Here is a 24058-nt window from a genome sequence, read left to right as displayed (position 1 = left end):
ACCTTCATCATTTACTTGAACGATTGCATGACGAGAAAATCCTTCCCCGCTTAATTCTAGCTGTATAATATCGTTGAGTGACGTTAAATGTGTAACAGAGTTGGCCAGCTCGGTGAGAAGATGATAAACCTGTGTGTAAAATTCGGCGGGGTTAGGAATTTCACTGGGTCGCGAAGCTGTCACGCTGAAAGGACGTCTTATTTCTGTAACATTGTAATGTTTACGCTGAATACAGGGGTTAACAGCTGCCTGAGACTGACTCGTGCAGGGCTGATCCTCAGGGTTGGGCGTGGGAACGACAGTTGCGATGAAGCATGGCTGTTGAGGCGAACTGGATGAGGGATTTTGTAAATAAGGCCATTACTGGTGCACCAAAGGAAGGGGGAAGCTTAAATCCCTACTAACTGCCAGGTACAGCTGTGAGCAATGACCAGAAGTATTTGTGTCTAAGTCAAGAGGACTGAAATTCCAGCATGAGAAATATACAAAAGAACAACAGTTATTTGTTTGAATGCTTTTTATTTTTGTCATTAAAAACGATACAAAAAAATACAAGAAATAAAACAATTCCACACATATTTACACTAGGCACATATTTACACTAGCCACTCACACACACGCTGCGTGTGTGTGAGTGGCATGTCCTTGTGTGACCGGCATTTCAGCACTCACTCAGCAGTCTGTCTGCACTGTCGGAACACACCTGGCACTGCCAGGGTATGACCCTGGTGCATTTGTCACATGTGTATTTGTAGCAGTCAACGCATCTCACAGTTGCACAATTGTTCCTGCATCGATGGTTGACCTGACACTTTGCCCTTTTGCCTGAGCTGGGTGTGGAAGGTTGTTGCCGAAGCAGTTTCTCCTTGTGTGCCTTCTTCTCACTCACATGAGAGTTACCCAACTCTTTGGCGAGCTCAACCAGGAAGTCCACCCGTCTCTCCTGCACCCCAATGCATGCCTGATAAAGCACATGTGCATTCAGTGCTGCCATGTCAATCATGTTGTAGAACACGGAGACTGGCCATCTCCGTGTTCCTGCACGCACGCTGTACTCCCGCACCATTTCGTCCATCACATCCACACCGCACTTTGTTTTGTTGTATTGTGTGACCGTGTTTGGCTTCCTTTTGGTGGTATCCTCAGTCTCGACCACGCTGTGCATGCTGCTGAGAACGTAAACGGCCTTCATCCGTTTGGGCACATACACCGTCAGCATGGCACCAGTGGTTGAAAACACCTGAGTGGTGAATTCAGTGCGATCCATCTGTCTAGCGGATTGAGGAATTTCCCGTCATCTCTTGTTGCCTGTGCCGAGGATAGTGGTTTTCTGGCTAAGCAGTCGTTGTGCAAGTGACAGTGATGTAAAGAAATTGTCCGTGGTTACAGTACTGCCCTTGTCCATGAACGGTTCCATCAGCCTCCTCACTACAGTCTTGGACAGTCTCTCCCCACTGGGACGACTGGGGTCCTTGCCAAGATATGGGAAGAAATTACAGATGTACTTTGATTTCAAGTCGCAAGCCACCCAAAACTTGATGCCAAACTTGTCCGGTTTTGTTGCAATGTATTGCAGGAAACAGCAGCGAGTCTTTGATGGAAAAAGTTGTTCATCAATAGTGATGTGTCGACCAGGGTTGTAGGATGCGATGCAGTTGGTGACAAACGATCCCCAAACATCGGAGATTGCAGCAAACTTATCGGTCTCCGCTCGCTCACTGCGTGTAAACATGTCATCAAAGCGTAGGTGTTGCATGATGTCTTGGAGGCGGTTTCGGGCCATAGTTTCAATGATCCTTGGGTTTCCCAGGTTTGCTGACCAGCTGTCACATAGTGATGGAACCTTGGTCACCCCCACAAGATAATGACTGAAATAAATGCCATTAGTTCCGGGAGATCCATGAACCAATCCAGCTGCTCCGTGTGACGTGCATGTTGAGTAGTCCATTCTCGAATGCTACGAAGCATGTCAAGAGTGATAAAACAGAGGAAGCTCTGAAGGCGACTCCGGATACTTCGACTGGCCTTAGCGCTTGGCTCTCCATCTGTGGCGTACGGTTCTATCGGAGTGAAATGGAGATGTGTCCCCACTTGTTCTTCACGCCACAGTGTGCCATCTTTCGCGGTCTCTGACGGCTCACTCCCCAAACGAGCTCTCTTTTTTGGTAGAGGGAGAGTCTCCTCATCTGCAAGATAAACAATTTCAAATTAACTTTTTGTTTGGTTCTAAATAAAAAAATAGTCAGGAAAATAAAATAGGTAGGTTGAGAAATCTAACCTGAAGACAGCTCAGAGTCCGAATCCGGTTGAAGGTCTATATCTTCTCCATCTGAATCACAAGGGCTGGCACTGCTCAGAATCAGTTCCAATGCCTCCTGAGCGGTGAACCTCTTCTGCATTTTGTTTCTTGTGAACTAAATAGATGAAGCAGTCACCTATTTATCCTCCACAGCACAAAAGGTTGCATGCAAATTTGCATGTGCAAAGTCTCCCAGATCTCTTTTGCTACACCTTTTGCATGATTTTTTTGAGGTGGATCAACACAATTAATTTGGTCAGTTTTCTACTGTAGAGCCACCTCCATCATAGATCGCACCCACCCCCAACATGGACTATTCACACGTACCTTCTGGCCTGACAGTACAGAAGTGTGGAATGCTTTTGTGAGTTCGGCTCTCCTCCCCCCCCTGCTGATTCGTCAGGCAATGGCCCTATTTACAATTGAACAAGGGATGCTAATTTGAGCCACCAGAGTCGTCAGTTTGGACTCAGGGTCTTTTGGCCCTCTTTTGGGACTTCAGGGGGGAGGTCGATAACCCTGGTAATTCTAGTGTTAAAGGGCTCCATGTGCACAACGATTTACAAAACATTTCCAAATGAACCATTTAACTTCTCCCTCAGCTCGCTGCCCAAACCTGTTTTTGCCTCGTGTGAGTTTTGTCCACTTTGGCCATTCCAGGAAGGAGCACTGAAAGCAGGGAAGTTATTGGCTGTTCTTGGCGGGAAAGCAAGAACAGCAGCACCATGTGGAGGGATCGAATGCCTGGTCTCTGGCCTTGATGCACTGCGATTTAAGCAGATTCTCCTCACATTCGAAAGCAGGTCATTCTGCCGGCTTTTGAGCTCCGTCTGGGTTTCGCTTCCCTGTAAAGGCTGAGGAGAAACACAACAAAGCTGTTTTGGCATGCAGGATCCATCCTTCTGCATCTGATTATGAGGTTAAGACAGCAGACTTAACTCTGATTTGACCAGACATGTTCCCCGGACGACGAGTTTTCCCCCATGTGCTGGAGGTGCGTCAGTCAGGCCCGGCCAGGGACTCATTGTTCATGCCTTCTCCTTTGTCTCAGCAGTAAGGAAGGTCCAGGGAGGTGAGTTAAACAGAACGGCTGTTCTGGGGAGGATGTGGCTTTTGGGTCTTCAGTTACATGGCTGCTGAGGAAGGAGACCCCCCCCTCTCCTTGGGAGCCCCTGGAGAGAAGTCGCAGAAGAGAGTGTCTGGTCAGAAGAGAGAGATTTCTGAGGTGTCCTGACCTTTATCTGTGGGGAGTGGTCCACAACTAGCATCCTGCTGAAAGAGAGGCCGTCCCTACTGGCTCCCTCTCCTCTGTGGCTGTGTCTCCTTATGTTTGCAGCAGGATAGAATTCTTTTGGTCACCTCTTCCCTACTGTTCAGAATTCAATCTGACATCAATTATTCCTCATGGTGGTAATATCACAACAATAGTTAGAGTGGCTCATGTTACCCTGAGCTACCTCTATAATTATGCTGCTATAGGCTTAGGCTACACAGCAAATCGGCCAGTATTAAATCAACTCCCATAGTGTTAAATTTAACACTTTTCCTGAGTTTATATAATTCTCACTGGTTCCTATGCACTATGCATAGTGTTGATAGTTTAACTCTATTTCAGTGTTATTACTTTAACACCCACAGTTGCCTTGCAGCAAGAAGGTCCTGGGTTCGAGTACACCCCTGGGTCTTTCTGCATGGAGTTTGCATGTTCTCCCTGTGCATGCGTGGGTTCTCTCTGGGTACTCCAGCTTCCTCCCACAGACCAAAAACATGACTGTTAGGTTAATTGGCTTCTCCAAATTGTCCTTAGGTGTAAGTGTGTGTGTGAATGGTTGTTTGTCCTGTTTGTCTCTCTGTGTTGCCCTGCGACAGACTGGCGACCTGTCCAGGGTGTACCCCGCCTCTCGCCCAGTGAACGCTGGAGATAGGCACCAGCACCCCCTGCGACCCCATGAGGGAGAAGCGGTTTGGAAAATGGATGGATGGATGGATACTTTAACACCCACAGTGTTACATTTGACTACTACTTTTGTGTATTTTTCACACCGATCAGTGTTATACTTTTCACTCAAAGGGTAACATGTTAACACCTACAGTGTTAAATTTTTAACACATTTGAGTGCTGATTCTTCACGGATTAGTGTTAAAACTTCACTTTAAGTGTAACATCTTGACACCTAAAGTGTTATATTTTTAACACATTTGAGTGTTGAATTGACTTAGCTTAACTCACTATAGGGGTTACCATGTAACACTAATTTGTGTTATTTTGTGAAATAGATACTGCTTTTTCTAAAACTAAACGTTCATGTGGACTGTGTGCAGCAGTGTGCAGTGCACATTTACATACATGAAATACACTCATGTCGCTGTTCTACTAGTGTTAAGTTGTCTTATACAAAACGGGGAAGACAGACAAGCAAATAATACATTTATAATTTTTAATACACCAAGCACCAAAAAAAGTTACAAATGGCAGTTGCAAATCACACCACAAAACACTTACATAAATAACGTAAGTGGCTTATTAAGGCCTAACTGGTGGTATGCATGGCTTGACAGATAAAACATTTAAACATTGTCATTCAACATCTTGGCACGCAACTCACAAACACGCGGTGACTCATCTGTGGAGTAAACATCGATGTTGAATACAGTAGTCTGTACAAACGTGTACAGATGGACCAGGGACTCATCATACGAGAGGTTAAAGACATAGTGACATTTGAAAAGTTCGTCAAATGCACTCAGTGAGCTGGTATGGTGGCATGGAATGAGCTGTTTGTCAACGGCAACATAGTAGGTGTCAATCTTGTTACGGGTACGGCCAACCGCAAGGATGAATGGCTGCTTTCCCTCTCTTTCTTTTAGACATTCATCTATGCTGCTGCATGACTGCAAAACACATGATAAAAAAGAAAAAAACATTCCTAGTGACTTATTTGTTTCAGACATTACAGTTGGTTTTACATCATGTTCCATAATAGGGTGTTTCTCAGAAACCAAGTAAAAACTAGTATGTTGTGTAAATTTTACGATGAATGTACCTTGTTGAAGAGCACCATTCTATCAGCTGCATCAGTTGGGCTGATCTTGGTCTTCTTGCGTCCAGCTGTGGGAGGCAAAAGATGAAGTAGCAGCAGCAGAGTGGCCATGTCACTGTCCCAATCTATAAGAGAGAGAGACAGAGAGAGACAGAGAGAGACAGAGAGAGTCAGTGATTAACATAGGAACAGAAAACATTACAACCCATTTCTGCCAAAACCAACTACAAAAACCCTGCTGAATGCCCCAAGTCCTCAGAGGGGGTCCTCAGCCTAGAAAAACCTTACTTTATCAGCCTTCGAAGCACATCAAAACATGAAATGCGACGCTTTTAAAAGCCAAGACCCTCATCTTGCATCAGGGACTTTTCATGTATGAAAAGTCCAATTTTCCCAATCATTATAAATACTTAGAATGTAAATGTGGTGGTAAGTATTTGCTAAAAAGGTAACACATGTGAATGGACAGCATGAAATGAACTACTAAAAATATTATACAGTGCACCTTTAAGGCATCTGGGTCAACGTTGCTCTACGCAGCATCCACCATCAATGGGTTAAACTGGTATAATTTATAGTATGGGGTGGGGAACCTTTATCTGGCCCCTGATATGATTGTAATGTTGTGCAGCTTCAAATGAAATATGACATAATTTGTGAATCTCAGAAAATGCATTTCCAATACAGTGAAGTTATATTCAGGGGACTTAGAGAAGGTGGGGTCTGTTTTAAATGTGGCTTCCTTCAATACAGACCTAAAATGCAGGGGAAAATCATGGTTTGGGTTCATAGTACGGCCCTCTGAGGACTTTTACGGCCATCAAATTAATTTAAACGGTAAATGGACTGAACTTATATAGCGCTTTTCCAGTCATGCTGACCACCCAAAGCGCTGTACACTATAGCCACATTCACCCAGTCGCTCTCACTAACGCTCACACATTTATACACCGAGACACAGCTCGGTAGGCAACTTGGGGTTAAGTGCCTTGCCCAAGGGCACATCGACATGTGGCAAGGAGAAGCTGGAATCGAACCCACAACCTTCTGGTTGCCAGACAACTACTCAAGCCACAGTCGCCCCCCGAATAAAAAAGGTTCCCCAACCCTGATTTATACTGTAAAACACTGTGTGCCAGCATACCATCACTCTCTGGGTGACTCTCAGCCGCTTTTAACAGACGACGCAGATCAGTTGATTGAGTCAGCTGGGTGGCCTTCTTGATGATCTTCGGCTTGAATGTTGTGTCCCACTTGTTCAACAACTTGGAACTTTTTTCAGCACCAAACAGCAAGTTGAAGTCTTGATTTACCTGTTAATCACATATATGACAACATTGAACCAGTGTTAAAACTCTGACAATTTGAACTTTTAATTCTAAAAGTCTTTGGTGGCTGAAAGGGGCTGTATTATAAGGAAAGTAATGTTCTACTCACAAGTCCTTTGACATCCAGGAAACGTGGGAATGTTTTGAAGACATCAGCGCTTCTTTCTGGGTCATGCACCAAGTCCTGACGATATTGAAACGTCATCTTCATTTTCTCCAGCACACTTGCCTCTTCAGGGGTGTGAACAAGAAACGAAATGGCTTCTCTGCAGTCGTCACCATCAAGCTGCTCAGGCAGTGTTGTCACTTGTTTTCTCCGTTTTGGCCGTCCTTGGTCTTTAGGCAATGATGGCTCCTTTGCTGGCCTCTTCGCTGTAGTCCTGCTCATTGTCTTCAGATGCCACGCCAAATATCCAGTACCTTTCTGTGCATCATAAAAATGCTCCTACAACAAATGAAAGAACATCAAAATAGTGTTACATCTCGCACAGCAAATGGAAACAAAAGTAAAAATCACCTATATAAGTCAGGCTATTATAGCTATGACTAAAATATGAAATATATGCAATAATAACCATCCTAGCGGTCACATTAGCCACCTTCCAATGTAATTTTTTCTACTGACTCCTAAAAATCAATGCAAAACTTACATATCCTTTTGGTGAGAAGGGATCCTTAAGTGCAGGAAAAAGTGAAATGATTCCCAGCGCATACTTCTCCTTCTGTTGACGGGAGGGAATCCGGCTGTAGCGACAAGACAAAAAATTCACTTAGTTCTGACAGGCAGGAGAATATATTTTGCACAAATCTAAACTCATGTCAAAGTTCAATTGCTAGGTCTTACCCATGTCTCTCAGTCATATCACTTGCCAGTATGTTGACAAGCTGCCTCCTAGTGCGGTGCTTTAGCGTGTTTTCGGATTTATACTCTTCAAGAATGTCCTGTCCTCCAGATTTCCGAAGCAAGGCATTTTTCACCATCTGCTTACACAAAACACACAAAAGTAATTATCATCATTATTAAACATAATTAAGCATGTAAGTGTCATGCATCACACGATACATTTGAGGGGTTTTCCTGCTCCATTTGTAGGTGAGAAACAAATGCTTGATCATACTATTGGGGAGTATTAGTATGGATAGAAACTTTGCCTGTGTCTGTGCCACAGAAATGAGGTATGTTTACAAACAACACATGACTTTTTCCTTAAAATGTTACCTCTTTTGCGGTCTCTGACAGGGGAGCTTTCTCCACAGATGGGCTTCCTTCTTTGTTCAGTCTACTACAACCTGTAGAAATGCTCTTTTCTCTTACGTCGCTGTCGCTTGATGATAAGGACAAGGTATCTGTGACAGAAGATGCAGTATCAGAAGTAGAAGGCGTTGAGTGGTCTAAAGGAAAGAAATCTGTACAGCACATCCTTTGATTAATATATGACTGTGGTAGTATCCGTTTTGACATGGGCTATTGTGGTAACATGTAATGTTGTGAAAGACAAGTTGTCAGGATCGGTGTTTTTTTTTGTTTTTGTTGTTGTTGTTTTGGAAGCCTGCCGCTTTCCACTTCCTCCACCAGATGCCGCCTAGGAGCAGAGCCCCTGGAGAAGCGTGTGGTGGAACCCGGGGACACATCTGTGGTGCATTTGCTGACTGAGGCTGGGGATATTTAAGAAGCGGCGAGCTGACACTTCCTTGCCTGAGTGTTTGTTTACCTTGGTAACTATCGTCCCAGAGTAAGGGCCTCTGCACATCTTCCCGAGATAATCGCCTCCTGTGTTTGTCCCTTCTCGTCAGGTCTACCTGGATTCCTTTGGAGTTTTCTCAAGAGAAAAGTTTTGTGGATCGTTTTGTTTCGGATCACGACCAGCTGCCAGCTCGCTCCCCATTCAGCCTGTCTTACCTGTCCGCCCTCCAACGGTTCACTACCTCCCCACGCCGCCCTGGGTCTGCCTCCGCTTCCAAGAGGACCTCCATATGCTCCTAGTAAGCCTTTTTCCCCCTCTACATATATATATAGATATATTTATATGTTCATCCACCTCCCTGGATTCACTGTGTCTAAACGCTTCCTCTCGTTGACAGTGGCTGAACTGGTTATCCCTTCCTGACTCCTGCTCCGTGCTTTCTCCCCAACCCTGTCCCCTCTGTTCAATAAACTTTATTATTGTTTGCATACGCGTCTCCTGATTGTGTTCATGCATGTGGGTTCGTAAACTGGAACCAATCATGACACAAGTATGTCAGAATAAATGCAAAGCTGACTCTGGCATTTATACATTCCATACCTATAACCAATTTTAATTGTGTGCATCGATCACAATGCAAAGGAGTACAGCATATATAGCTTACTTTCACACTGTCACACTGCCAGGTGCACCAAAGAGCGAAAACATTGCGTACATATGTACAGTAGGTCTTAAAAGTCTACACCCCTCTTCAAATTCCAGGTTTTTGTTATGTAAAGAAAATGACAGAAAAACAAATAAATTCACAGATTTTTCCACCTTTAATCTGAACTATTAACCTGAACAATGCAGTTCATCTGCATCTTCACCTTCCTAACAGAGGGTCAAAAGTTCTGTGCCACTACCATGGCCTTTGTCAAAATATTCATTATTCCATCCTCCCCAATTAAGGCCCAAGTTATAGCTGAATAAAAACAGCACAAAAGCACAATACTGCCACCACCATACTTCACTTTAGGTATGGTGTTATTAGGGTGACGTTTTGCCCCAAACATACCCTTTGGAATTATGTCCAAAAAGTTCAACCTGTGGAGTACATTTTACAGAAAGACAACTGTAATCGCCCAGATGCATGTGGGAACATGTGTTATGATCTGATGAAACCCTGGTTTAGCTTTTTTTTTTTATTCTTTAACATAATTCCAAAAGGTATATTTGGCACAAAAACAACTACACATCACCAAGGTAAAACCATACATAAAGTGAAGAATGGTGGTGGCAGCATCATGCTATATAATTGTTGTTCTTCAGCTGGAACTGGCACTGTAGTCAGGGAGGAGGGAATTATGACCAGTTCCACAGGGGCCGTGGAACAGTGCCCCCTTGTTAGACAGGTGAAGATGCGGAGGAACTTCATCTTTCAGAACAATAACCGTCTTTGGCACATGACTAAATCATCAAAAGAATGGCTTCACCAGAATAAGGTTGAGGTTTTGGAATGGCCCAGAGAGAGTTCAGACCTGTATCCCACTGAACATCTGTCGGACAATCTGAGGAGGATTGTACACAGTAGAGGCAGATTTGGAATGCTTATGTGCTATACTGATAGACTCTTGCCCAAAAAAGATCAAGTGCTGTAATAGAAACCAAAGGTGCTGCAACAAAGTATTAAGTTTCAGGGTGTGCATCCTCTCCATTTAAAGCTTTAAGTTTGTTTTTCACTTACATTGCATACAATAATAGTTTAGCTTTAAGTGGGAAAAGTTGTGAAATGATTTGTCTTTCTGTCATTTTTTTGCATAACAAGAACCTAGCATTTGAACAGGGGGGTGTAGATGTTTTTAGGCACCGTATATGTTACATACTCTTCATTGACAGCATAAGACCCATACCTTCATCAGAAGTTTTTTCACGAACTTTCAAGCAAAGACCTGGATTGGACTCCAATAGTTCTGGAATAATGTCTTCCTCAACTGCTGTGTCCGCATCATCGAACACCTCAAGCTCAGTGGCATCAGGAAGCCCAAACTTTTCTTTCACTGTAAAAGAAGAGAAACAATGACAAGCTGAAATCTGACCAATGGCCATATATGGCCATTCTTGTATACAGTATTACTGTTGTACTTTGCAGTCGATGGCAAATGTGTCTTATTAAGAGATCTGTGCCATAAAAAAAAACAGATGTGCAACAATAATGTCTTTGGAAATACATGTAAGGGGGATTGACAGAAAAACACTTATTGGCAGTAGTGGAATCGTGGCATATGTCTTCAGACATTAATCAAAGTCCTTGCCTTTACTGATGAATTCCACATAGGTCACGGCTGAGTGCCAAGTGATGTACTTCTTCACATTCCGATATTTAACTTTCAGCAACATGCCGTCCTCGAATGGAAAAACCTGGAATATATTTATAAATGCCATATCAACATACCACAATTTTAAAGGTACGTTGTGCAGGAAATGGTCAAAAAAGCTACTGCAACTATGCTGCTGCATTGAAACTGGGCTGCCCATTGCCAAATTTGATCTTTCCATGAAAGTTTACCAAGTAATAAACAAATATTTTCTAGTACGGCCCAAGTACAGTCATTTTTGCAACATTTATTATATGATACTATATTATTATAAATATCACTGTTTGCTTGATGACCTTTAAGAAATGTATTTTCGGTTTAAAGGTTTATCTAACTATTTACAAATATAACGAAAATAATTAAAAACAAACCACTGGAATTTTTTTTTTCAGAAAGCTTATTTTGAAATTTTATATGAATTTATATCTTTCTCATTTCTTTTTGAAATGAGAAAGATATAAATTCCAAGGCCTCTTGCTTTTGTGAAATGAAGAGCAAATGTTTTTGAATCACAGTTAAAGACTTGCTGGTAATTTATTCCCATGTTTTTGGGAGAATGGATTATATCAGGCAGCTAAAACAGCTGAAATACATGCCCCCCCCCCCCCTTTTTAATTTTTGCAAATAAAGAGTAAATATGACCAAATGCCCAGGATTTGTTGTTGGTGGTGAGGGGAATAAGCACATTTAAAGACCTGCAGGTACATTTACTTCTTCCCATGTTATGGAGGAGGAACAGATTATTTCAGTTTACAGAAAGAAACTGTTACCCCCGTTTAATTTTTGCAAATAAAGAGTAAATATGACCAAATCAACAGGATTTGTTGTTGATGGTGAGAGGAATAAGCACATTTAAAGACCTGCAGGTACTTTTACTTCTTCCCATGTTATGGAGGAGGAACAAATTATTTCAGGGAGCTGAAACATCCATTCTCTCATCTCCTCCTCTCACATCTTTGGGAAATAAAGAGCAACTGTTTCCAATTTCTCTAAAATTGATATGTGTGATATGTTATACTAGAAATGTCCTTAATCCAGTAATATTTCATATTTTACATTAGAAGGGGATTAACCAGAAATTCTAATTTGTGTGCCCTGCTATCAGCCAGTTTCCATCCTCTTATATCAGCAATGAAAAATTAAAAATACACTACGTGTTGGAAATCTGTTTGGTGACGTTTATTTCTGTTAGGCTGAAGGGACAAAAGTTGGAGAAATACCGATTCTCTCGGCGTTTAAAAAAACAACACAAAACAGCGCAAGAAGACCTTGTTAATGTATTAATTTTATAAATTTGTAAAAAGAGAAACCGATTAAACTGAATGTTATAAAGTTGACATGATTATATGAGCTGTTTTTACCGAAAAATGATCAGGAGCGCCTTGAAAATGGTCAGATCCGCCTCTCTGGCTGCAATGCGCGCTCCCGACACGGGGAACAGATTTTCACAGGGAAACAGAATTTTGCACAAGAATTCCGATTTACAGTAGTAGTCTGCTACACACACACTATTGCTGACTTCTACTAAGTATGTCAAGATATATACAGATGCGTGCATTGTTCGATACATAGACACATGCAAAAAGAAATTGGCGGAGGTAACGGGTGCATTTTCAAATGCCTTGATGTTCGCTGCTAACAATTAGTGCACTTTCACGAATGGGATTGCTTTCCCCGCCTAGCCTACACTGCCGCCCACAGTTAGCAAAGTTAAGGCACTGTTGGCAGATATTAATGCCAGAGGCGGTTTAAGGAGCAATACAGATTTGCTGGTGTCTGCTAGAACTAAGTGCCTAGTTAAATTATATAACTAAATTAGTTCTAGGTTATTTTGGAGAACGGAAACAGAATGAAATGTCCTTGTCAAACTAGCATAGGCTATACAACGTGCGCGCGATATCCTAACAGCTTCCTGGCCACCCGTTCGATTCCACAAAATACATTTCATTTGTCACAGAAAAGAAAACATTTGGGAGATTGGGCTTAGGTTACTATATATTACGTATTTATTTATGCTATGCAAATTCTTGGTTCGTCTACCAACTAGTTGTTAGACTACATAGCCTAGCCGAAACACAAAGTTTGTAGTTGGCCAGTTTACACACACAGCAGGCTGATGTGCATTTAAAACTTTCTTGGAAACACAACTAACGTCACATTAATATATTAAGATTCTTACCTTTTTAAGCAATCATCTATTTCACAGGTGGAAAAGAGCAGCAAGATGTCCGTCGTCCAAAAGGAAGAATGATTGTGGGGGACCAGTTGATGGGGACTTTAGATCAAGGACCCCCTCCTCCATTAAAATACAATTCTATTCTGTTACCTCTCCTATAAATATTTTGTTTTGTTATTAAAAAAACTGTGTTATGTTAAGCTGAACGTTCATATATACTATCTAGGTAACGATTCTGGCTGAGAGTGAAATGAGTGAAAAAATGGATCAGTTTTGAACAGGCGCTTAGGGCAGCCCTGGGTCCTAAATTTCTGTTGGAGAACGTAAACTCATTAGAAAAAGAACAGCCATAGTGTGACGCACGTCTTATGTATGAATGTTGTTGGCATTTTCAGAGAGAAGTAAAGTAAAAGAAAATTCACAACCACCGCATGTCTCAACATTAATTTGTTCGAGTGTGCAACACGATGAAAGAACCGGATATGGAATGTCACTCTCAGTCAGTGTTAGGCAGTTAACTCTTTGAAACAACACAGTGCACAGAGCTTTTTAAGCACTCTCAGTGTTAATGTAACACCACAATTAACACACAGTGACTCCTGTTAACACCAGAACAATTAACACCAGTAAAATCAACACAAAACAACTCTTCCAATTTTGCTGTGTACTAGAGGACATCAGGGCCCATTTTTCTCACTCTACTGAGTTCTACTGTTCTCCAGTCTACTGGTCTCTAGTTTTGCATTGCATTGCATTGAAATGACTGTTGTCATTTCAGCTTTTAACTTTTTGTTCTCTCTCTTTTTTCTTCATAGTAGGTACACCTGGTCTGGCATTCTGTTAGCTGTGGCATCATCCAGGGAAGACAGATCACCTGCTACTACCATCTAATGTAGAACAGATTACTGGATCAATGTGTGCTTCTGTGCTTGTTTGTCTGTCTTGTTGTGTCTCTGCTCTGTCTCTTGTAACCCCCAGTCGGTCGAGGCAGATGACCGTTCATACTGAGCCCAGTTCTGCTGGAGGTTTTTACTTCCTGTTAATGGGGAGTTTTTCTTTCCGCTGTCGCTTCATGCTTGCTCAGTATGAGGGATTGCTGCAAAGCCATCGACAATGCAGACGACTCTCCCTGTGGCTCTACGCTTCTTCAGTCTGGAATGCTGCTTGTCAAGACTGTGATGCAATTAACTGGTTCCCTTTATATAGGAATTTTTTTTGACCAATCTGTATAATTTGACCCAATCTGTATAATCTGATTGATTTTGACCTTGTAAAGTGCCTTGAGATGACATGTTTCATGAATTGGCGCTATATAAATTGAATTGTATTAGAAGTTAGTGTTTGTATTTTTTTGTAACAAGCTAATTTGGGATTTGTGAAATGTCCAAATAGTGGGCTTTGATGAGCTGCCACTGAAACTGCAGCACCAGAAAAGCTCAGGGACTTGTCTCTGCACTGCCTGAGGTTCAACACCATTCCACAAACAGACAATGAACTAGAAGGAGCCTGAAGCATTATCAATCTGGAGAGAAAGGGGTTTCCATCGGATTATCCTATCTTGAGTGTGGGTTTCTAAGTTAATTGAGAGTGCACAAGGGAAACCACACTCCTGAGCTCCAACAAGCACGCCAACAAAGTGGTACCACCACCTCGTGATAAAGAACTAAAAATCCTGGGTACTTTGATTTAACAGTAAGGGGTGTGATTCAGCAATGTTTGTATGCTATTTGTTTTTTATTTATTTATTGGGCAATAAATATTGTTGGGCTCACAAGTTTTAATTTATGTTATATGGACATATACTGTCTGAAATAAATAAATAAAGGAATAAATAAAGTTAAATGTTTAGTTCTGTTTAAACTATTATCAATTCGCAAATGGGGCAGTTCTCAAATTACATCTCATTTTGCAAGAGACAGCTGGTTTCTCAGATGGTCGGAGAGGAAGAGTGCAAATTAAATCGCAATAACCGCAATACTAATCATTCTGGAAGATCACAACGTCCCAGGATCGTCATTTCAGCCTGCTTCAATGGAGAAACTGTCACTTTTTAAAGGCAAAAACCAGAAAACATATACATTGTTGTAGGTAAAGGTGGTGTAAACAAAGAGAAGCTTGTTTTCAGATCCCCAGGTATTCCACAATGCAGTGTGGTTGTTACATTCCCCATTCTAGCCCCATAGAGACCATGACGGCTGATTTGCGAGTTCACACAGCAAGTCGGACTAACCTTAAAATTTATTCTGACTCTCATATCTACCAGAAAATGCAAACATGACTTCAATAACTTGCTGCAATTTATTTACCAAAAACTCTGGCTGAGCAACTCCAGCCTTTATATCCCTAGTTTGGTTTGAAATATATCTTAGCTCCTGAAAGAGTTCACTGTGGTCCAGCGTGAAATTATGTCTGCATTTTCCAGCAGAGATTTTAGCCTCAGAGTCACAGAAAACTTGAAGGAAGTTGTGTTGATTTGCACATCATGATTTAATTGCCCGTGTCATAATTTAATGGTACATTTAATTCTTCATTGATGTATTGAATACATAAATGGCGAGTTTTATCATTTAACTGTGCATTTATTTATTTAATGGAAATTACGCACGGCATGACTAAGAACCCTCCCCGGGTTTCCATCAGAAATACGGATAAAGTCTATTTGTGACGGATGACAGAGAGAAATCTGTCAATTTCTGAAAACCAGATGAGCCAAACAGGAAGTTAGATGTAGGAAGTGTACGTAGAGTGGATCCAGTAATATTTCAAAATAAAGCAGGGAGGGCTGGGCTGTCTGGATGCATGAACGGATCCAGTTTGGATTGCTGCATGGCACATTTTGCAGTGAACGGACAGAGCACACAAGGAGTGTCCCTGTTCCTACACATCTGATTGAAATAAATGATTCACTTTCTCAGTTTGTTATCAAGGTCTGCAGAGGCCAACTACTTAAGCACTATTGAGGTTCAGCTGTGTTAAATCAGGACAACAATTATAACATGCAGGACACTGACCTTTGAGGACTGACTTTAGACACCACTGGGTTTGACTAAAACTAACCAGCTTCCTTTGTAATTTGACTCAATACTTCAGCTAATAATGTGTTTTCTCCCCTCTGCAGATTCCCATCTTAAATACACGGAGGGGTTTGGATACCACTAAAATCCTGGATACTGTTTTTCAGGATTTTGAAACCTAAGGTCTCCTAGGGTGAATTGGTCCCAGACGAAGGTCAGTGAAAGAGCAGTACAAATATCTCAGTGATAGACTAAGGCACACAACTGGATTCTGGCCTTGGAGAACCCATCACCAATTGTCTGCTGGGTGAACTTTGGTTGTGAAGCTTGGCTGATCCCAGCCCTTCAAATGGGCCAATCACCTGGGAGGAAGGATAACGACATGAAATGAAAGTTTAAAATTTAGTTTTTGTAACATTTTCAGGCACACCTTTGCATACATGAATGAATAATTAAAACCATGGTTGACCAAAAAAAGCAATCCCTACAGATGCTTTTCATCTATGGGAAAAATACCTAAGAAGACACCAAAATTCAGTCTGTTGGTGTGTTTCAGTATGTGCATATGTATGTGAATCCCTGTATGAACTATTTTGAAGCCTCTGAGTGTAGCCTGCTTCTTATTCAAAGTGACATTTTAAGCCGTTTAGCTGTCACTCAGCAAAGCAGTGGTACGGTGTTGATGACTACCACCCCCCACCACCACCCCCCATGGGGATTTTGGTACGACCCACTGGAGCTTTAGCTGTTAATAAGGGTCCTGCCATGGCCGCCGGGTGGGGGTGGTTGACAGGATAAGTGGCTATCCTAGCAGGAGTGTAACAGCTGAATAAGTCCGGAGTCTCTGATGTGATGTCCAATCAGATTTCAAAGTGGTGGGAAAAAAGAAGTGCAAACCAGAAGGCCATTTAACTACAAGACATTTAAAGCTTTGCTTGAAGTGTTTTTGCTGTGACAGACATTCAATCACACTTTGTAACTTCACACCCTGATACTAAATGAATAACTTTGGTCTGTTATCTGGGAGCTGATGACAACATTTCAAAACATAACAGAACTATTGTCTGTAGCACAGAGGAAGTACTGAGGATTTTTGGTATCTTTTGAGGCATATCTATGAATTATTTTTGTTTTGTTACTGGAAATGTCTGTCAAATCTACAGCTTGGGCATGTAGAAATTGTCTATTTGCTGTATTTAGTGTTTGAGACAATTATTTTGGATTGAAGCACAGAAACACAAGTTAAAGTTTAACTTTAATTTAAGTTAAAGATAATTCAATTATCTAAAGCCATTTTGTAGGTACTATTTGCAATGAAAATGTACTGATATTTTGCAAATAAATAAAATTGGTATCAAAGAAAAATGAATCCAAATGTTAACGTTCTCTTTTTTAATGTGCAACCACTTTCTTTAAATGTAGTTTTGTGACATGTTTAACCAATCCACAGTGGATTACAAAACAACATTTGCAAAAGCTGTTCAAAGGCAGCTTCCTCCAACCACTGGACATCATTGGGTGACTCAGACATTGTGATGATTAATTCCTGAAATATGTTCATAATAGGACCTTTTAGTCCACATGTATTTATTTAGCTTGAAATGAAACAGTGAATGTCAGGACCATTGTGATCAACCATAACAAATGAACCTAAAATTGATGTCAAGTAACCAGAGCTGTCAAATGATTAAAGATTTTAATCGCGATTAATCGCATAATGTCAATAGTTAACTTAAGATTAATCATATATTTTATCCTTTTATGTCTGAAAGTGTAAAAGCCTATTCGGGCATTTTAATACGAAAATTTGCAATAAATGACATTAATAAAAAACATGCTTGTACAAAAAATAAGCAAATGTGTAAATAAATATATGTTTTCATGCAGAAATATTTTTTCGCCTCTTAAGCAAAAATAGACATGGTATTAAGCATATATTTATAAATTAATACTAATTGTACATGTCAATAAGGTCACAGGTTTTATTGTTCATTTTGTCAATCTTGCTCACACACATCTAATTCTGAGCTTTCACACCAACAACAATAATTTCTTTGTATATTTTTGCATGTTGTTTATATCCACGTTCATACACAGTCCTGAGGCGGACCCATCCAAGCCAGGGATAGCTCGGGGGTGGACTGCAGATGAACACCAAGTGGGAGCGGCTGATCCTCACTGCCCTCTGACTGCTGAGACCGCTGGATATCTTAGTTTTGGTGCTGGACCTTTTAGCTTATTTAACAGGCGGTTGCACTTTCAGTAAAGGTTTTAGGCATCATGCTCTACAGTACAGTTTTTAGGATTTATTTTTATCGGAATAAAGTTGTTAAACTTTTAATCTTGTTGGTTTTAAATACACTGCTCACCCATGCGCTATTGAACCTGTTTCTTATTCCTAGTTTAACTAGGTGCCGTTGTTGGACTCATTAGTCTTCTGTAACATAAAATAATATAAATACTACTCGGCCACCACATAATCTCTTTAGAATGTGTTGGAAGACCCAGCTGTAAAAAACATGGGAGTTGGAAGCGCAATCCTCTCCCTCTGTTTAGTGATGGCTTCTCTCTTTTGACCAAGAAGGCTTCTTTCAACCATCTTTCTAACCATCTGTTCTCGCTGTCCAAAATATGGACACCATTGTCGTCAAAAGAGTGTCCTTTGTTCTTGAGGTGCAAGTGAACTGCTGAATCTTGCCCTGAGCTGCTGGCCCTCCTGTGCGGTGCTATGCGTTTATGTAGTTGTTTAGTTTCTCCAATGTAGGAGTCTGAGCAGTTCTTGCTGCATTGGACCACATACACAATGCATCTCAGCTGTGGTTTGGCTGTTCTGTCTTTGGGATTAACCACTTTTTGTCTGAGACTTTTATTAGGTTTGAAATTTACTGGTATGTTGTGTTTGGAGAAAATTCTCCTAAGTTACTCAGAGACTCCTGACACATATGGCATGACAATGTTCTTGCGTCTCTCTGTTCCCTCCTCTGTGTTCGATGCTGTGTTTTTATCTCTGCCAGCTTTGTTGGCTGATTTGACAAAGGCCCATTTTGGGTAACCACAAGCTTGCAGTGATTTCCTGACTGGCTTGTGTTCTTTTTGTTTCTCCTCTGTGGCAGAGGGAATGTTGTCAGCCCAGAAATTCAGAGTTCTGATAACAGAGAGTTTGTGCTCCAGTGGGTGATATGAATCAAAATGCAGATATTGGCCTGTGTGTGGGCTTCTGGTAAACCTCAGTTTTGAGACTCCCATCTTCCTCAATGTGTAATAAAAAGTCCAGAAAAGGACATGTTGTTCTTGGCATCCTCTCTAGTAAACCTTATGTTGCTGTACAGTGAGTTGATGTGGTTGGTAAATGCCTCAACTTCTTTGGTTTGGATTTTGACCCAAGTGTCATTCACTTATCAAAATCAGTGAGTTGGTGGTGTTCCCTTGTACGCACTGAATGCCCTGCTCTCCACCGCCTCCATGTACAAAATGGCCACAATGGGTGACATTGGGAAGCCCATGGCATACCCATGTTTCTGTCAGTAAAAGTTTTGTACTTGAAACATGTGGTTGAGAGACAGAGGTCTAACAAGTCACAAATCGGATTTGGTCATGGGCCTAGGATTGTATAGGGACCATAGGGACATGTCCCTATCAAAATTGTGGACTGACCTAATTGTCCCTACCAATAATTCGATGTGAATAACATGTTTATAATTTACAATACAGCATTGTTACAGCAGTCGCTTATTTTCCTCTCACAGCTCCGCTGCTTGGCGGCGGCTGCTGCTGCAGTTCCGTCTGCCAGCCTGCGTGCCGGTCTTTCCTGTCGCTTTAACTTAGCAGCGCACGTAACTGTGCTGTGTGCTGTTTAACTCCACTCTCATTGGTTGTTTTGCCTTAAGTCCTGTATTAGACTACGAAACTAGTCCCAATTAAAAAAAATTATATTATCCACGCTATAACAGGCGAAAGAAGAAGCAGGAGAGAGTAGTTTTGATTTGTAGAACTTAAGAAATGTAAGTAACCAACGTTAGCATCTCAAAATAATATTTAATTCTGAAGTATAATACATTTTACATAATGCTTTTATAAAACTAAATATTCTGTGTCAGGCAGGAGTTCTGAAGACTGCTGGAAAAATCGACAAGCAAAGAATGTAAGCTTTCAAAAATTCCCTTTAAGGCGGTTCAGATATAAAGAGCAGGTGTTATTCGTTTTAACCACACGAGATGGTGCCTAAACGTTGCTATTTTTTGTTTAGAAAGCATAATTAGGGTTCCACATAATAATAGTGCTATTTAATTGACTATTTCTACTTTTGGAAATAAGATAAAGTACAAACAGAGGAACACATAGGTTTTATTTTACATAGATTTCCACACAGTCCATTAGTAAATTAGTACAAACATTAGTGTCTGGTAAAAATGCTTAAATCTGGCTGTTTATTTAGGATATTATTACATTATGGATAAGATAGTGTTATATTTTCTTTTAATAATTGTTAAAAGCGATTTTATATTTGAATAAACTTAGGCTCATGCTAAGTGTTGTGCTTAGTAGACCAAAAAAGAAAAAGGTTGTGTTACATTTAATCCTTTAATACTAAAAACACACTTGTATAAGAGTAACATTATATAATTATAGCAAACACAGATATCCAGTAATAATGATGCAGGGCAGCTTGAAGGTGAAGCAGCTGGCCCTTCAGTGCTTCAGGTGATGTCTAATTGATTTTAATTACAAATTAAGGAGCAGCTTTTTATTTATATACAATATAAATATCCATTTGTATTTGATGTGGCTGAATTTAGGGAACTCAAACATATGAGAGTTTATTTTTGTTAGTATGAATAATGTTCTATTATCTCTTTTGGAGCTCCCAATGACACATTGATTTTAGGATAGTTTGCTTGACTTACATGTTTATTTGGTTGATTAATTATACATATGAAACTCAAATGTCAAGGCAGGACAGTATAGAGCAGGCTGAGGGAGATGTTCCTGGACCATCAGGGCTTCAGGTGAGGTTGTTAATGTGACTGCTTTAATAATGAAGGAATGGTCTTTTATTAGAGCTTGTTGTTAATTTGTCAGCTAGTGTGAATACAGAGTTGTATGATTTTCTTTGCTCTTTAGGGGACAGCCAGTTTGAGTGAAGGTAGACCTCAAGCAAGTCAGTATAGTGTCCTGGACATTGGCAATAAGCCATACCAGCCAGATCCAAAGTTTGTTGAAGTGCAACAACTTAAAAACAAGACATTAAGATTCCAGGCAAAGTGGTACAGTCAGTTTACATGGCTGCATTATAGCCCTACACTAAAAAAAGTTCTGTCTTTTGAATGTGTCAAAGCATACACCATCAAAAAGACCACACTGGAGAAAAAGCTAGAAAGAGCAAGTTTCTTTATGTTTCAGATATGTGGACGAGGACTTAGAGCCAAATGAAGCATTTGTGGGACTATATGAGGTGCCAGGGACAACAGTTGAACAAATGGCCAAGCTAGCAGTTGATGTACTACTGAGGCTGTACATTCCAATCACTGCACTGCGAGGTCAAACCTATGATAGAGCAGCTAATATGGCTGGGAAGTTTTTTGGGGTGCAGGCAGTGCTGAAAAAAGAGCAGCCATTGGCATTGTATGTGCACTGTGTGTGCACTGTGGTGTATGTGCACTGTGGTGCCCACTGTGTGAATCTTATTACACAGTCTGCTTGTTGTCCCATACTGCGTGATGCGTTGCAGTGGGTGCATGAACTGGGAACTCTAAGCAACCAGTCTGAGAAGTTTAAGGGGCTGTTGGCTGGACAGGCTGTGACTGGGGGTCATATAAGGGGGATCAAGCCTCTGTGTCCCACCAGGTGGACAGTAGGTGGCAAGGCCGTTGACAAAGTACTTTGTCAATATGAAGCTGTGTTGTCTAGTTTGGAGGAAATGGCCTCAGTTAGCTCTGACACTGGCACTCGGGCCAATGGACTCTTAAGAGTTTTACCCTTAAGAAAGATTTCTTAAAGGTAAAACCGTTCTTGGACTGCTGGTAGCTTCAGATGTGTTGGGAGAGCTGGAGTGTTTAAATCGATCTTCACAGAATCGATCACAAACAATAGAGGGGATGCAGACTGCTGTTGATTATGTCCAATCCACAATCAAAGAAAAAAGAACTGAGGAGAAGTTTGCAGGGTTATTTGCAAAGGCTGCAGAAATGACACATACCCTGCACCTTGACCCTATTGAAATACCCCATCAGAGAAAACCACCCAAGCGGTGGTTCAGTTCAGTGGTGGGGCTTCTCCTCATAGGGCAAAATCACCTGAGGAACACTTTAGGGCTGAATATTTTAAGGTGTTGGACACTTTGGAGAGTCAGTTTATGGAACGGTTTAACCAGCCAGATTTGCAAAAACTGAAACAGGTTGAAAATGTTCTCCTTACTGGACAAATGGATGATGGTATATGGCAGTATTCAGAAATAGACACAGGGAGTTTGAGGGTCCAGCTGGCAATGTTTCACTCTAAGCATAAATTTACATCTGTTAGAGAAGCTGCAAATATTCTGAAGGGGATGTCCGGTGAAGTCAGAGGCTTGTTTGATGACGTGGAAAAACTGATCAGACTGTTGTTGGTTGTCCCTGTGGCATCAGCAGAGGCAGAATGAAGCTTTAGTGCACTAAGAAGGTTAAAAACATGGTTAAGGTCAACCATGACTCAACAGCGCCTCAATAACATAGCAGTCTGTCATATTCATCAAACCGTTCTGGACCTGCTTGATCTAAAAGATCTTTGTCAGCAGTTTGTCTCTGTTAATGACAGACGTAGGCACATCTTCAAAATGTTTAGATGAAATAGAATACAGTGAATACAGTGTTTACAGTCCAGCTTCAATGTGTGGAGATCAAGTTAGGTTCAAATGAATGTTCATGTTTTGGGTGTTATCTACACTTCATACAGTATATATTATGTAAAAAACGTGTTTGGAATGTTACGATAAAGTACGTAAAATGGGCTACACAACGTAACTACAGCCTAGTTGTACAACTTGTATATTGAAGTTAATATTTTAAATGCTCAGTGTCAGTTCCTCTTCTAGTTCATGTGCACATGTAAATACAATAGATTTATATGCAGTCCATTGAATGTATAATTTTGCTTTGTTTTATGATAGAGAGAGAGCATATTAAACTAGAAATATTTCTGAAGAAATTTAGCAAGGCGCCTGCCTCTTGGTGCGTACCGTACCGTCAAAAATACTAACAGGAAGTAACACTGCGAATTTCAGGTTCCTACGGTCTTCACAGCCCTCGCAGCGGCCGTTGAAAGGTGCCATGTTAAGTCAATGGACCTCCTAGGAGCCTCTTGCTAGCAACGTTGTCATGGAGACTCACTGACAGCTGCAGCCCTCTCTGTCTGTAAAGGCAGAAGAACTCTGGCTAAGCAGCAGTTGGTAGGACCTTCCTAAAGCTATTTCCGTTTGCAACATGCTAACGGTTAGCCGCTAGCATTGTTGTATTCAGTACTTTAAAACCTTTTTCCAGGCTTAAACTGCATGAATATGGATATAAACAGCAAGCAAAAATATTCTAATATTGTTGGTGTGAAAGCTCAGAATTAGATGTGTGTGAGAGAGTGAAAAAACTAACAATAAAACTTATGACTTTATTGAAATGTAAATTTTTTATTAATGCCTAATACCATGTCTATCTTTGTTTAAGAGGCAAAAAAATATATCGGCATGGTATTTATTTACAAATTTATTAACACATTCTGTAAACATCAGGGCGTCATGATTAGTCATTTAGCCATTATAGTCCAGAGTTTAACATTTGTCACTAGGATGTTTTCATTCCAATTCTCAAAAGTGCTTGAAAAACAACAAAATAACAATATTTTTTGTACAAGCATGTATTTTATTAGTGTCATTTATTGCAAAATTGCATATTAAAATGCCCAAACAGGCTATTACACTTTCAGAAATAAAAGGATAAAACATACAATTAATTTGCATATATTCTCGAGTTACCTATCGACATTATGTGATTAATCGAGGAAATCATCCCCCCCTCTGTTTTTTTTGCAAATCGCACACTGCTGGTCAGTATGAATGTGTAAGTGTAGAATTATATAATTTACAAAAAATTGGTAATATTAGGATTCTCAACTATTATAATCCATGTAAAAG

General features: G+C 40.8%; 1 protein-coding gene across 1 annotated transcript in view; it reads right to left on the bottom strand.

Moving 5' to 3' along the window:
* Positions 1-432: 432 nt before the first annotated feature.
* Positions 433-24058, bottom strand: part of LOC118563078 — a 77975-nt gene continuing 54349 nt past the window's right edge. Inside the window, exons 3-12 of the mRNA XM_036136707.1 lie at positions 7888-8015; positions 7513-7649; positions 7319-7412; positions 6778-7113; positions 6485-6653; positions 5344-5465; positions 4906-5191; positions 2916-3471; positions 2279-2414; positions 433-2186 (exon numbers count right to left, since the gene is read on the bottom strand). Coding sequence (XP_035992600.1) covers positions 3425-3471; positions 4906-5191; positions 5344-5465; positions 6485-6653; positions 6778-7113; positions 7319-7412; positions 7513-7649; positions 7888-8015 — 1319 coding nt within the window. The 3' untranslated portion in view covers positions 433-2186; positions 2279-2414; positions 2916-3424. The remainder of the gene's footprint in view (positions 2187-2278; positions 2415-2915; positions 3472-4905; positions 5192-5343; positions 5466-6484; positions 6654-6777; positions 7114-7318; positions 7413-7512; positions 7650-7887; positions 8016-24058) is intronic.

The sequence above is a fragment of the Fundulus heteroclitus genome, chromosome 5, assembly GCF_011125445.2.
Source record: "Fundulus heteroclitus isolate FHET01 chromosome 5, MU-UCD_Fhet_4.1, whole genome shotgun sequence".
NCBI classification, from domain to species: domain Eukaryota; kingdom Metazoa; phylum Chordata; class Actinopteri; order Cyprinodontiformes; family Fundulidae; genus Fundulus; species Fundulus heteroclitus.
The sequence above is the reverse complement of the archived record's forward strand: the minus strand, read 5'-3'. Positions and strand labels throughout refer to the sequence as shown.